Source organism: Poromitra crassiceps (genome assembly GCF_964638095.1).
Source record: "Poromitra crassiceps genome assembly, chromosome: 14".
Taxonomy (NCBI): domain Eukaryota; kingdom Metazoa; phylum Chordata; class Actinopteri; order Beryciformes; family Melamphaidae; genus Poromitra; species Poromitra crassiceps.
The window spans coordinates 14301085-14316084 of record NC_139633.1 but is presented as its reverse complement, the minus strand read 5'-3'; the positions used below and the strand labels follow the sequence as shown (position 1 = coordinate 14316084).

Sequence of the window (15000 nt, the reverse complement as noted above, 5' to 3'; positions counted from 1 at the left end):
CTGTCTTCTTCTTCTTCTGTGGTGTTTTACGGCAGTTGGCATCATTTATGTAAGGGATAATGTATATTGAGGCGGTGATTACGGGGAAATAATGACCGACAGGTGAATGATTGAGCCCGACGCGCAGCGGAGGGCTCAATCATTCACCTGAAGGTCATTATTTCCCAGTAATCACCGCCTCAATATACATTATCCCGCTTAGAACACGGCCTACAACTAAATCATTCAATAATCTGACAAAAATAATTATTCAAATAGATTTTTTAATAGCGTTTTCAACGACAAAGCGGTTTCATTCGTAATTGGCACACAAGACACCACAGCTGCAACTGGTTGGCCTAATTAGTAGTGTCTGCTGACAAAAAGCTCTTATCAACTGATTAATCCAGGTGTGGCAGAGCAGCGGTCGGTTGTCGAGAAATAATGACCGGTGAATCTTGTTGATTGACCAATCAGAATCGAGTAAGAGAGCCGTGTTCTAATTAAGCAATATAGCATGAGAGCCAGTGTGTTGTGGCAAATATATCCCGCTGATCAGCTGTTATCCCACGAGGCTGCAGGCAGAGTGGGATAACTGCTGAGCAGCGGGATATATGCCACAACACACGCTGCTCGAGTGCTATATTGCTTTTATAAAACGGTTTCCAAGTATGATAATATAATAATAATAATAATACTATAAGTCCGACTGGCATGTCATTCTGATAGAGTCAGTTGAAACACTACTGTAAGGCGGGACCGCAAGAACGTGCGGGTGATTTGATTGGATCGTTCTGGAGACTGAAGTTGACATTGGCCAATCCTGGCGCTTGCTGAGAAGCTGAGAGCTTTCTGCAAAGCCCGACACCAACTAATGTTACGGGGTTAAATGCGGGGTTAACAGCCTTTTTTTTGCAAAGAAGACATTAGCCCGCGTCTATTCTTGTACAAAACAGAATTTTCTGCGAAGTATTAGTAAAGTTATAAGCGAAGATCGATTCACAAGGATCTGACAGCTGTCTCCGCCATTTGTTTTTTCTACATTGTCATTTGAGGTAACCAAAGCCTTTTAGTAAGAGAGTTGCCATGGCAACTCATAACCCATGGCCATGGGTTATTGGAGTGGGTTACGGGATTTATACAATGGCTGTGAACCAATCAGATTGCTTGATTTGAGAGAGCCGTTTTATAAGTTGCATTAGCCCCCCCACCGGCATCCCACCCGCAGACACAGCCAATTGTGCAATTGTGTCTGTAGGAACGTCTTACCAAGCCGGAAGTACCACTGCCGGGAATTGAACCCGGGTCTCCACGGTGGTAGGCGAGTGCTTTGACCTCTATTGAATTTAACTTCTTCCCATCAGTAACATCATGGGGCCGTGTGCGGCCTTCTTCAGGGCTTCCTTGATCTCAGAGTAGGATGGAGGCTGGGACAGACGGCATGTCAGGTCCACCACTGACACATCGGCTACTGGCACCCTGAACGCCATGCCTGTCAGTTTGCCGTTGAGGTCGAGGATGACCTTGCCCACGGCCTTGGCAGCACCAGTGGAGGCTGGAATAATGTTCTGGTGAGCACCGCGGCCGTCGCACCAGGCCTTGGCACTGGGGCCATCCACTGTCTTCTGCGTGGCTGTGTACGTATGTAAACTCACTCCCCAGGTATAAAGGCATGTTAACCAGCTCCGCGCGGTTAACATGCTTAACATGTGTTCCGCGCGTTGCTCGACGCATAGCACAGACAGAGAGGGTTTACAGAGAGGAAGAGGATCTCTGCGCTGCGAGTGCACAGCGCTACTGTGTGTGTCAGTGTGTGTGTGCGCGCATGCGTGCATGCATGCGTGTGTGTGATTCGATTAAATCCTATGACGTGATAAGATCATGCATTTTAGCACCGCGCGCACCGCTCTCTTCAATGAGGAAATGGAAATCCAGACCTTGTAGAAAAGTGTCGATTTTTGGGGTTAGGGTGAAAGTAATGTCAACTTACTTTCTGAGGCACACAATTACTCACATAAGACCCTAAATTTAATAGTTAGAAGGTTTTTGTGGATTTTGGTTTCCACGGACTTTAAACATGTAGACCATGTACTGCAGGTCAACGAAAGGGTCATTGATGGCCACAACTTTGATGCCTTTCTGGAGGCAAGCTCTCAAGACCAAACGGCCAATACGCCCAAAACCGTTGATTCCAACACAGAGATCTGCCATTGCTGCTGCTGACTGGTGGTTTTCAGCTGACTTCCACTGTGCTTCCACCACTTATATAGCCTCAGCCAGGAAGATTGGTGACATCACAATTGCTCGACTGATGATGATGATTTATGATGATGATTTGATTTCCCATTTTCAAAACTACTAGTGGACCCGTAGAAGTTGGACCCCCCTCGTGGGATTTGGACCCCTATTATCGTACACCTGGTGGTGAGGGGGTGGGTGGGGGGGGGGGGGTCTGAAAGTTGAGTTGACCACTGATAACGTGGAGTTCTGTGAATGAACGCCTTGTTTTGGGAAAGCAGCCGCTGTGTGTGTGCGTGCGTGCGCCAAATAATGCTACTGTGCGGCCTCAATTAGAGTTGTTAATTAAGACCGCCTCGCCCTCTGTGTGTGTGTGTGTGTGTGTGTGTGTGTGTGTGTGTGTGTGTGTGTGTGTGTGTGCTGAGATGGAGATGGAGATAAGCTCATAATAGCAGCATTCCAGCAAGTGTGAATTAGGCCTCTATGCCCTTCTTCATTGGACACATCTCTCCGGATACACACAGTTATGCATAATCACTGTGGCCTAATTGTAGGCTACCTTTAAGGCAGTTTTTGCCTCCTATGGGATAGGCCTATCCCAAGCCCCGTAAATGTATGATGGCCCGGAATAGGCTACTGTAGTTTATCTCTCTCTCTCTCTCTCTCTCTCTCTCTCTCTCTCTCTCTCTCTCCCTCCATCTCTCTCTCTCTCTCTCTCTCTCTGGTGTTGTATTATTGTGGGAGAGCAGGTGCTGCTGGCCCAATTACCATACAGCTGAAAGCACAAAGAAAAAAAACTTTACTCCCTCGCTGCTGCCCCCCTCCTCCCCCTCCCCCCTCCCCTCCTCCTCCCCCTCCTCACAGTCCCTTAATGACAGCCACGCGAGTGACACACCACCAACAAGTCTTTATACTGCCATCATGAGACCATCCGCAAAGTAGGAGGGACACACAGGCAGTGGGAAGTGTCTAGTCAGTGTGTAGTAGGCTATTCAGGTGTAGACACTTTGCTTATTTAGGCTACTTTGAAAGATGATTCCTATCATATGGAATCATCTTTCAAAGTAGGTATACCTTGGACATAATAGCCCAAGCTACCTGTCTGAGCAGAGAGAGAAAGCGTGTGTGTGTGTGTGTGTGTGTGTGTGTGTGTGTGTGTGTGTGTGTGTGTGTGTGTGTGTGTGTGTGTGTGTGTGTGTGTGTGAGAGAGAGAGAGAGAGAGAGAGAGGGAGAGATGGACAATCCAGTGGGGGAGTAGGGAGAGACGTAGGCTAAAACTACATCCACTTGTTGTAGTGTGGAAAGTCCAAAATATTGTGGCAAAAAGAAGAAACTGTTTTTAGCCAATGGGGGGGGGGGGGGGGGGGGGGGTCTTTGACAAGATGGCTGGGAGTGAAGGGTAACTCAATGCACCGATTTATTTACCCACATTTCTATAGGCTGACATGAATAGTTTGGATGCAAACTCAGAATATAGTAATTGCATGTTAACTAAAGCTATCTAAAAAGGCACACATTTAGGCTATGCTTTTCAAAAGAGAGGTCATGTTTTCCCCATGTTATTTTTTTGTTTTGTTTGTTTGTTTGTTTGTTTATTGTTATTGGCGGTGCACAGTGATGATGTAGACAACCAACATTAATTGTAACAATCACATGCTCAAATATGTGGACTGTATCTATCATCATATCAACATCCCAAGAGGGAATCGATCTGACTCGGACACCCTGGTGCAGACCTACCTCACCTGTAGCTTTTGAAATCAATACAGGTGAGCAGACCGACCGACGTCTAGTTTGGAGGTTGGTGGGTGGGTGGAGGTGGTGGTTGTGGTGGGGGGGTGAAGCGAAAACCACGGCAGGGGTAAACACCATAGGAATGTTGCGGAGCAGATGGTCGCTTTATCGCGGTTGGAGCGCCTGGCTGGCTGGCCCGGGCATAGCCTATAGGCCTATAATAACCAGCGTGGGGACTCGCCATCATTGGACTGGCACGGCTGCTGCGTAAATGCGCAGCGGCTCTGATGTCACTTGATGCCGGGGATGTGAAGGACTTTGTGCGAGAGGTTAAAGAATTTGTCGGAATGTAAATGGTCCCTGTGTGTTGTTGTGGAGGAGGCATCAGGGGAAGAAGAAGGGGTTGCACATTTAACAGCTCACTGGCCATTTGGTCTGTCCCTTTGAGAGAGAGAGAGAGAGAGAGAGGAGAGGGGGGGCGGGTTTAGCAAAGTAGTGTACCCCACTACCCCCCCCCCTCTCTCTCTCTCTCTCCCTCTCTCTTTGTGATGGCCCCGGGGCGGACTTGTGGTGGTGGTAGTGGTGGTGTAGGGGGGGGGCTCATTTGCATCTTATTACCCCTCGCCTGCTGGCCCAGTATAAAACCCTCTTCAGGACAGACCCGTCAGACACGCGTACTGTTACCGAGAGAGGCAGACGAGAGCCGCGGAGGTTGGTTTTGTGTTTAGGATCAGTTATCAATCAAGTGGAACAATAAACAAGGCAGAGCTGTCCCGTGCTCTCCTCGCAGCGCACACCGGTACTGTTTTGGGATTATCTCTTCATTATTGTTCACGGGGAATTTCATTCACTCTTCTCCAAAGAGGATCCGGCTTCTGTTGAGGATTATTTTTTACACTGAAAAACTTTTTCCCCCACCCCCTTTTCCTGTGAACTCGTGTCTCGTATGGGAAATAGAGCGGCAGAAGAAGACGCACCTGAGGACCAGTTCAGCATTTTCCACTGAATCTCCTCCTTGACTACAGAGTCCCGTTCACCTTGACTTTGATGTAAGCCGGGAGAGCTTGTACACTTTCTCCATGGTTGTTTGAGCTGGGGCCACAGACCTGTGCAGCTTTCACTGCTTGTTGAAGGGGCTGTCAAAACAATGGGACGCCCGTGTCTGTTCCTGGTTGTCACTCTCTCTCTACTCATCTGCCAGGTAGGCCTTATAATGATGATGATGACGATGATGATAACAAGATCATCATCATCATCATGAATGACACTTTTTGTTCAAATGACTGAACTGACCTATTTACAAGAGCCGTTCCTCATATTAAACCTATGGTTGTTAAATGATGTGCCTATGTTAAAAAAAAAAAAAAAAAAAGTTTCAATATAGCTAGGCTATATTTACAAACAAACAACATTGGCTCAGTAGGCTACATCTCGTGTGTTGCCTTCACAGGTCGTGTGCTCCGGAGTGTTTGAGCTGAAGCTGCAGGAGTTTCTCAATAAGAAAGGGGTGTCGGGGAACGCGAACTGCTGCCCGGGAGGCTCGGCACCGCCGCAGAGCTTCCAGCAGTGCGAGTGCAAGACTTTCTTCCGAGTGTGCCTGAAGCACTACCAGGCCAACGTCTCCCCCGAGCCGCCCTGCACCTACGGCGGCGCTGTGACTCCCGTGCTCGGCTCCAACTCCTTCCAGGTGCCGGAGACCAACGCGGACAGCTTCACCAACCCCATCCACTTCCCCTTTGCCTTCACTTGGCCTGTGAGTGTTTGTTTGTTTTTAATGACAGAGATATGATCATTTATTATATCAGTGACATTATTAATACCCCCCTAATTATACCCCCCCCCCCCCCCACACACACACACACACACAGCGAAAAGTCAAAGGTGATTTTAAGTCCATACTTATGGCATCACTGTTAGCCTATATAGCCTAACCCACTCTGGCCTAACCCAGTTAGTAGGCTAGTTTGGTTGTGATATATATAGCCTAACATGTGATTATGTCACTTTTTTCAACGGACAGCAGGACACAGCATTTGAAAACCTGGGAGGACAGTGAAAATATCACAGTCTTATTCCAGTTAGCCTGTAGTAGCCTATTAGCTTTGAAGAATGCATAACGCAACAGATGCTCCCAAACTCCAACACTTGTGAGGGTCTTTGTCAGCAGTGTGTGAGAGGGGCTATTGTAGTGTTTCTGTGCTGTTGGATGGGGATAAAATGGGGAGGGGTGGTGTGTGTGTGTGTGTGTGTGTGTGTGTGTGTGTGTGTGTGTGTGTGTGTGTGTGTGTGTGTGTGTGTGTGTGTGTGTGTGTGTGTGTGTGTGTGTGTGTGGCGAGAGGGCGGGGGGTAGGGTATACTATAGGCATAATGTTGGGATCTCTCCTCTGACCAGGGGTGGTGGGAAATGTAACATCCTCTGAGTTGGCACATCATTGGCAGCGCAGCGTGAAATTCCGCCTGGTTTGGTTTTACGGCGGTGTCAGAGTGCGATAGTGTGCGGGGGTGTGAAAGGGGAGCAGGTAGCAGGCCTTATTAGGCCCCTAATCAACACGGGGAATTAGACTGCAAAGTTTATTGGGAGGCCTGTGCTATACTCCGAGGCGGCCTCCAGGCGGAACAGCTGTTGACGGACTCTCTCTCTCTCTCTCCTCAGGGGACGTTTTCACTGATCATTGAAGCTCTGCACACTGACTCCCTGGACGACCTGACAACAGGTGGGTGGCAGGCACACAGCCAGAGAGGCAGCCGGACACCACCACAACACAGGCCAGAAGGCTGATGATAGTCGTCGCCTTGTTACCCGAGCTTGTTTTCCACTGCAGGGCCAAACCGGGCTAACCCGGGGCTTACTCATCATTACCCTGGTTTCTTACAGCAGTGCCAAATTGGGCTACACAGAGCGGTTATTGTTAGGCTACATTTTACATTTTAGGGCATTTAGCTGGCAGTCTCATCCTACAATCACTGACCATAATGTCTGTGATTGTGTTTTTATCTTCTTCTCTACAGAGATGATTTGTTGGCTGGTTTATAGTTTCAACTAAAGAGATAGTACATCCAATTTGTGGTCGTCTAAATATGTTGATTTTAGCCTGTCGCTGGGAGGCCCTACTTGGCTCTGCTGTGGAAGAGTGGCTAATGGTTCCCCATATAATACTGAATCCACATCGTCCATGGCATTTTCTCCCCCAGAGAATCCATGGAAACTCTTGGACGTTGAAAATGAAAGTGGATAGACCGTTTATTAATATAAGCTTCTATAGACTATCGCTGCTTTAAAGCCAGGCCTGATTATGAGTATCAGATTCAAAGACAGACTCTTTGTGTTTTACACATCAAAAGAAACGTCTCTTCAGCTGGAGGTTTCTTCAAAGCCACACAGGGAAAAAAGGCCATCCAGAGTTTTTGCAAGTGTGAACAGGGATTTGTAGCTGGTTTTAGATGTGGCCCTAGTAAGCCCCACTTGGCCCTGCGGTGTGAAAGTGGCTACTGTCATGCTTATCTCCCCGTCTTATCACAGCACTGTGATGATGAGTAACGGACTGTAGCAAAGCAGTTTGTCAGTGGAGGGGGTGATCACCTAGGTTAGATTTCTGCTGATTTTGACTTTCTTTCTAAAAGCAGAGTAGGCAGTCTAGTCACCTTAAGCGTGCATTCATTTATTTATTTACAAATTTATTTATTTATGTGTTTATTTATGTATTTATTTATGTATCTATTTATTTATTTATTTAGGGACAGAAAGTGCTGCCATGATTCAATCCCAGACCAGTAGTTTCATGCATTGCGTCTCCAGATGCAGCAGCCTCACACCACTTCACTATATGGGCAGAAAATCTTCCGCTATTTAAAAGTTGTTTATTTTTGGTAGTGGAGTGGCACCCCATAACAAAACGTTCTGATGTGGCCTTTGTCTCTTGCACAGCAGCTTCAAAAGTACTAACACATGTGGGCGTTTTCTCATAAAAGAGCCAAGCAAACAAATCTGAATGGAAGATGTGAAATCCGTAATTAAACGAAGAGGATGTAACGAATCATTTATGCCAACAAGGGGGTGTCATGCCTCTTTATCTCTTTATCTATTATATGTAATAAATGAAGTTATTAGCGTTAAATCAACACTCTAATAAAAATATCATGCAGCAAATAGTAAACAGCTCTGTTGTCGATTCCTCCAGAGAACCCGGAGCGTCTGATCAGCAGGGTCACCACGCAGCGCCACCTGACCGTGGGAGAGGAGTGGTTCAACGACCTGCAGACAGGGGGCAGCACTGAGCTGCGCTACGCTTATCGCTTCCTGTGCGATGAGCACTACTACGGCGAGGGCTGCTCCGTCTTCTGCCGGCCCCGAGACGACGCCTTCGGACACTTCACCTGCGGCGAGCGGGGAGAGATCGTATGCAACACCGGCTGGAAGGGACAGTACTGCACCGAACGTAAGTGGGAGTGGCTTCACTGTGTACAGAGTCTGAGGGACCCCGATTATGACCTACTTTAGTTACTGTAGATAAACACTGAGAAAAGAGCGCTTCACCTCACTACTATCCCACTTGTTACATTTTAATTCACTACTATCCCACTTGTTACATTTTAATTCACTACTATCCCACTTGTTACATTTTAATTCACTACTATCCCACTTAGAAGTTGAAGGGGCAGCACATGAACATGAGTAGGTAAGCCTACTAATGTTTACATATCTGACCCATAATATGGCCTTAATGTGCATACTTAATAAGCATAATAAGGCATGTTTTACATTGGTTTTGGCATAGAATAAAGTCACATAGCTGATGAATTGGAATCGTCACTGTCTTAGGCTTTTGAAAAGTGTAGGTGCTTTTTTAGAGGCCTTAAATAAGTCAATATTTGGTCATTATCCCAATAGCCACTTCAGTGATTTTCACTATTTTGAAGACTTTGACATTTTTGAGCCTCTATAAAGTTGATGAAAATGTTGTAGTTTTTTACAGTGACTTGCTTCTCTGTAATAGTCGAGGGTCTTTTTTCCACCGCCTAACGCGGGGCCCGTGTGCAACAGGCGTCAGTTAGTTAGCCCCACGGCACCGGAGGCCTCCATTCTAATGAGCCGCAGTGGCTCCTCAGTAATTCACACGCCGCGTGCCTTCCATTAGACCACTGGGGCCTCCTCGCCCCAACCCTCCTCCCCGATTGGCCGAGTGGGGGTCCTGTATTGTTGCGAGCGGGGCCGGTGATTGGCTGAGCGGGGTTGTGTATTGTTGTGGAGGGGGCAGCTGCTCGGTGAGAGGAGACAATGGAGCAGCTGTCTGGTGGTTAGCTCCACACAGACCAGCTGGCCCTGGGGGGAGGAGGAGGAGGAGGAGGGGAGGGAGGGAGGAGGGAGAGACAGGAGGAGGGGAGAGGGGAGGAAAGGAAAGGAGAACGTCAAGAGGAGAGGAAGAGAGGAGAGGAGGATGGTAGAGGAAGGGAGGAGAAGAGAGGAGGATCAGAAAGAGGAGGAGAGGGGGCACGGGTGAGAAAAGGGACTTCTGACCCAGAGTCAAGGGGAGAAAGGAGGCTTTGTGTGGGACCCTTTTGTGTTGGAGAGCAACCATGTTAAAGGAGAGGGCTGGTTGGCTGGTTACCCCCTTGCTGACCGAGGCTGCAGCAGCTCCCTGTGGGCAGCCAAGTCTAGGCCAGAGTTTCCTAAACCACGGCTTGGGTCTCCAAATGGGCCACAGGCCTGTTTCTGTTGGGTCCCACCATGACAAGTGTGCCAGTTTGTTTTATTAGCCCCGTGTCACAGGGTAAGGCAACACTGTTTGGGTTATAGGCTGATAGTTTAAAACTACCTAAAGAATGGACAGGCACAATGATGAACAAGATTGTAGACAGAAAGGTAGGTGGGTAAACAAAATGGACAGACAGACAGGCAGACAGACACCCAGACAGGCAGGCAGACAGACACCAGACAGACAGATAGACAGACAGACTCCCAGACAGACACCAGACAGACACCAGACAGACACCAGACAGTCTGAAGACAGTCTGAAAGACAGACATATAAGCAGTGAGCCAGCCAGGCCAGACGGGCAGGCAGGCAAGCAGACAGCAGTATGAAAAGGCCCTCTGTGAATGGGAGTCTGTCGGAGGACAAACACATGTTGCCATCACTACGTTTCCCATGATTCACCTCTCAGAATCTTCTTCTTTCTCTCTGCAGCAATCTGTCTGCCCGGCTGTGACGAAGAGCACGGTTTCTGTGACAAGCCTGGAGAGTGCAAGTAAGTCCCCGACCCCTGGGCATCCATTTATCACTATGCGACAACACACACTCGAGTTGGAGAAAGATGCTTTTTCAATAGAACTTTTGTTGGCAGTATGAAGTCGTTTTTGTTGTTAAATGTTCATATCGTTGTGTTATAGGTGTCGAGTGGGCTTCAGCGGGCGTTACTGTGACGACTGTATCCGTTACCCTGGCTGTCTCCACGGCACCTGCCAACAGCCCTGGCAATGCAACTGCCAGGAGGGATGGGGTGGGCTCTTCTGCAACCAGGGTGAGTGTACAAAAAAGAAATAGTCTTCTGACCCAAAACCCCAAAGTGGGTGTTCACTTTGCGGGAGCTAATTCAGGCCTCATCTATTCATACTGCCAGGTTTGCGTACAGCCTTATTGTAACATTGTTTCTAAATGTTGTTTCTTCTTGTTGTTCCCAGATCTAAACTACTGCACGCACCATAAACCCTGTCTTAATGGAGCCACCTGTACCAACACCGGCCAGGGCAGCTACACCTGCTCCTGTCCACCTGGATATGCAGGTGCCAGCTGTGAGATCCACGTCAACGAATGCGCGGGAAACCCCTGTCGCAATGGAGGCAGCTGCACAGTGAGTACAGAGAGAGAGAGAGAGAGAGAGAGAAGGAGGAGTGGCATGTAAATAACAAGTAATCATAGCAACAAACCTGTGAGTAACACTGTCTCGTTCCCCTCCATAGGACAATGACAACACCTATAAGTGCACCTGCCCACCTGGTTTCTATGGCAACAACTGTGAGCTGAGCGCCAATACTTGTGCAGATGGGCCCTGCTTCAATGGCGGGCGTTGTGCCGACAACCCTGATGGTGGCTACTTCTGCCAGTGTCCAATGGGATACGCCGGCTTCAACTGCGAGAAGAAGATTGACCACTGCTCCTCCAACCCCTGTGCAAATGGTATGCTGTCTTCTTTCTACGTGTGTGTGTGTGTGTGTGTGTGTGTGTGTGTGTGTGTGTGTGTGTGTGTGTGTGTGTGTGTGTGTGTGTGTGTGTGTGTGTGTGTATTTGTGTGTGTATTTGGATTTTGATGTGATTATGTCTTTAATCGAAAATCCAAATAAAGAAATTAAAATGTGTGTGTGTGAATTGATGGATACAAAGAGAACATTTAAAATTTGGGTTTGTCTGTGTGCAATGCTTGAATGTGCTACCAGTGATTATTTGAGGCCTAATCCTCTCTCCCTCCCTCTCCCTCTCGCCCTCTCTCTCTCTCTCCCTCTCTCTCTCCCCCTCTCCCTCTCTCCCTCCCTCCCTCCCTCCCTCTCCCTCTCGCCCTCTCGCTCTCTCTCCCTCTCTCTCCCCCTCTCCCCTCCACAGGCGCAGAGTGTGTGGACCTGGTTAACTCCTACCTCTGTCAGTGTCTGGAGGGGTTCTCGGGTCCTAACTGCGAGGACAGCAGCAGCGTCTTTGGATTCTGTCTGTCCTTCCCCTGTCAGAATGGTGGGACGTGCCAGGAGGGAGTGACCGGCTACACCTGCACCTGCCCCCCAGGTATGATGACAGCCATAATCAAGGACTTGATGTGACTTGAAATCCAGGATATACTGTATAAACATGGGTATAATTATGATTTAGGCTCTACATTTTAGAGCGTTACATCCCAAAGCACCCTCAAAGCAGACTCTCTAAACTCTGCTCCCTCCACAGGCTATACCGGCAAAAACTGCAGCTCCCCAATCTCCCGCTGCCATCACAACCCCTGCCACAACGGAGCCACCTGCCACGAGCGCGGGGGTCGCTACGTGTGTGCCTGTGCGCCCGGCTACGGCGGTCACAACTGCCAGTTCCTCTTGCCAGAGGCTCCCAAGGGTCAGCCGGTGGTGGAGGGACCGGACCGGCGCTATTCTTCACCAGAGAATGTCGACGAAGAGGACGAGGAGGCCGTCGACGACACGGGGTTCCCCTGGACGGCCGTGTGCGCCGGCATCTTCCTCGTTCTCCTGATCCTGATTGGCTGCTCGGTGCTGGTGGTCTACGTCCGGGTCAAGCTGCAGGAGCGGCACGGTCACCACGGCGACAGTGTCCATAGTGACAGCCACGAGACCATGAACAACCTGACCACCACCAACAACTGCCTCCGCAACGACAAGGAGCTGGGCCCCCTGATGACGGTGTCCGTTAAAAACAACAACAAGAAGGCGGATTATCACTCGGAGCTGGCCGGGTCGCTGAGCGGGCTCAGCGCACTCAGCGGCTCCGAGAAGAACGGCTTTAAGACTCGCTACCCCAGTCTGGAGTACAACCTGGTGCACGAGCTCAGGCCCGAGGAGCTGACTCTGTGTAGAGAAGAGGAGCAGGACCACTCCCAGGACAAGTGTGAAACACTAGACGAGTCCGACACAGAGGAAAGACACAGGAAGAGACTAAACAGGTACATATAGCTATCAAAAATATCAACGTAAACATGTAGCCTACACATCTTTTGGAAAATAGATTTGGTAGCATACATGCTTTTGTGTAAAGTTGGAAAATAAACGTAGGGCGAAATTGAGTACGCACAATGTATTTTACAATATGAAGGCAAACAGAAAGAACTGAAACAGGTGCGAAGCCATATATAATGGTGTGATATTTTTCTATTGTATGTTGATACTTCTGTACCTTTTAGTAATGGTATTAGCGTAGGGAACAAAGGAAAGCGGGAAGGAAATAGAAATGTAAAAATGCCTAAATACATTATAAGCATCTATTAAAAATCTCAAGAGGGTCATCTTACCACGGGCATCCTAGACTGAGCAGATGCCCCCCTCTCTCACCACAAGAAGAGGGTCATCTTACCACGGAGTCATTACGCCGATCCTCCAGCTGGAGCATGTGTTGTCTGAAGGATAGCAATATTAACCGGTTTGTGTTTTCCTTTCTTTTTTTGACCCACAGTAACGCTTCAGAAAAGAAACGAGCGGAAGAGTCGCCATGCTGCAGCGACGCAAAGTATCAGTCATCCGACGATTTGAATTATCAGCCGGCCGGCGATGCTAAATACCGGTCAAGCAGTGACGTGAAATATCACTGTTCCGCAGACACCAAATACCAGTCAGTCTACGTCATGTCTGACCTGAAGGACGAGTGCATCATCGCTACAGAGGTGAGTCAGTGTAAAAAACGCGCACAAACCCCCCCCCCCCCCCCCCCCAACAAAAATAGCATGATCTGCCTGGAAAACACATAGAATGATTTTAATTGACCATATATTTACCTATCCACCAATTACACACAATAAGAATAATCTGCCTAGCAACTACAAGATATGGCAGCCACCTTTGGAGTTGTTTGCTGCTTAAATCAAAGTTTGTTTAAAGTTCATTATGCTCCATGAATACAGAGTGCACAAACATAGACTGACCTGTTTGTTTTGTGTTCCAGGTATGATACCAGTCCAGGCCAAACCAGGCCAGACCAGTTGAGTCTGGTTGATGGCGGTCCAGGCCCTGAGCAGTAGAGCTCACCTTGTCTCCGGGAGGTTTTACTCCTGCTGTTTGCTGCTGTTTCTCTGGGATATACAGGAGGACTTGTGGAACTGAACTAGCACTGAGTCAGTGCAGACTCAGCGTGGACTTCGTACTACAGTAGTAGGCCTACTATGGACGCATACTGGACGTTTTTGACCTTTGATGGATTTGGGTCCAGTGCAGACCTAGTGCTATGGATGGAGTACTAGAAGACTTAGTACTCACGCGAGTACAAACTTTGTACAGAATTGGTGCAGAACTAGTACTCAACCAGTACGACTGACAAATGCTGGAGAACTGATGAAGAACTATTTTGACGTCTGACAGACGGAGTACTGGAAGATGTACTGCTCGTAACCAGTGGCGACTTAGTACCGGCCTCATACTGACGCAGTCTGGACTCAGTACTATGCATAGACTCAAACCCTTTGAACGCTTTCCTTCCGATAAACCATGGAATATTGACTTGTTGACAAGTGTCATTGTAGTACTTTGGAGTACTGATTGAATGAACGGTGTAGTACCTTTGGAGTACTGAGAACTTTTGAAGTACTTTTGTAGTACTGTTATGTGCTGTGGTTTTACAGTGCAGTGTAAATGCTGTCGTGGATATTGGACAGGTGACTGTCTAGTGTTTTGTGTACTGCTGCAGAGTAGAAGTCCCCTCATACTGCATAAATACTACAGTGGTAGCCTTGGTAGAAGTCCCTGATTCTGCATCAATCTTTGATTAGCTAAGTCTAATTAGTTAAGTCTATTCTTTCTTGAAGAATAATTTGCAAACCCATCATTGAATTGGACACACGGACCTTTCCCAAACAAAAACATAATAGAAAAAAAGTGGGACTTGTACAGCAGCAGCTACATCTGTAGCTCTGTGGCGCTGCAGAAACAGTGTCGGCTGAGCTGGCTCTCAGCAGAGAAGAGAAGAGATTTGAGAATAAAAGACTCCAGTAGTGACTGCAGATCGATCCAACATGGATCGTGTTGGGCCATACTGGCCTCTGACCCTTGAAGGTTGCGATACACATGGCAATGATTTGGGCAGCGCAACTTGGGCAACATTCCTAGCATTAGAGACACAAAGCGAATTAAACAAATCAAAATTTCAGGGAAATGTATTTTTAGATACAGAATCTGCCTATTTGTATTTTCTGTTGTTGTTTTTTGTCCCGATCATATTAATGATTTTTTTCAGCTAGATTTTTTTTTATTAAATCAGTGCAACACAGTGTTGTGGCAACTCCATTGGTCAACCTTGCATGCTAAAATTCCCTAAAAATCTGCCTAGTGCAAAATCGCCCTGACCTCTGATGCAGTAAT

At 48.0% G+C, this 15000-nt stretch overlaps 1 protein-coding gene across 1 annotated transcript; it reads left to right on the top strand.

Moving 5' to 3' along the window:
- Positions 1-5098: 5098 nt before the first annotated feature.
- Positions 5099-13597, top strand: dldh (dihydrolipoamide dehydrogenase; the record flags this gene model as incomplete). The annotated part of the gene is made up of 12 exons (XM_083650623.1): positions 5099-5152; positions 5402-5704; positions 6605-6665; positions 8130-8387; positions 10136-10196; positions 10339-10469; positions 10630-10799; positions 10909-11125; positions 11546-11719; positions 11876-12599; positions 13106-13313; positions 13592-13597. The coding sequence occupies 12 exons, from the start codon at positions 5099-5101 to the stop codon at positions 13595-13597; spliced, it is 2367 nt and encodes a 788-aa protein (XP_083506749.1).
- Positions 13598-15000: the final 1403 nt, after the last annotated feature.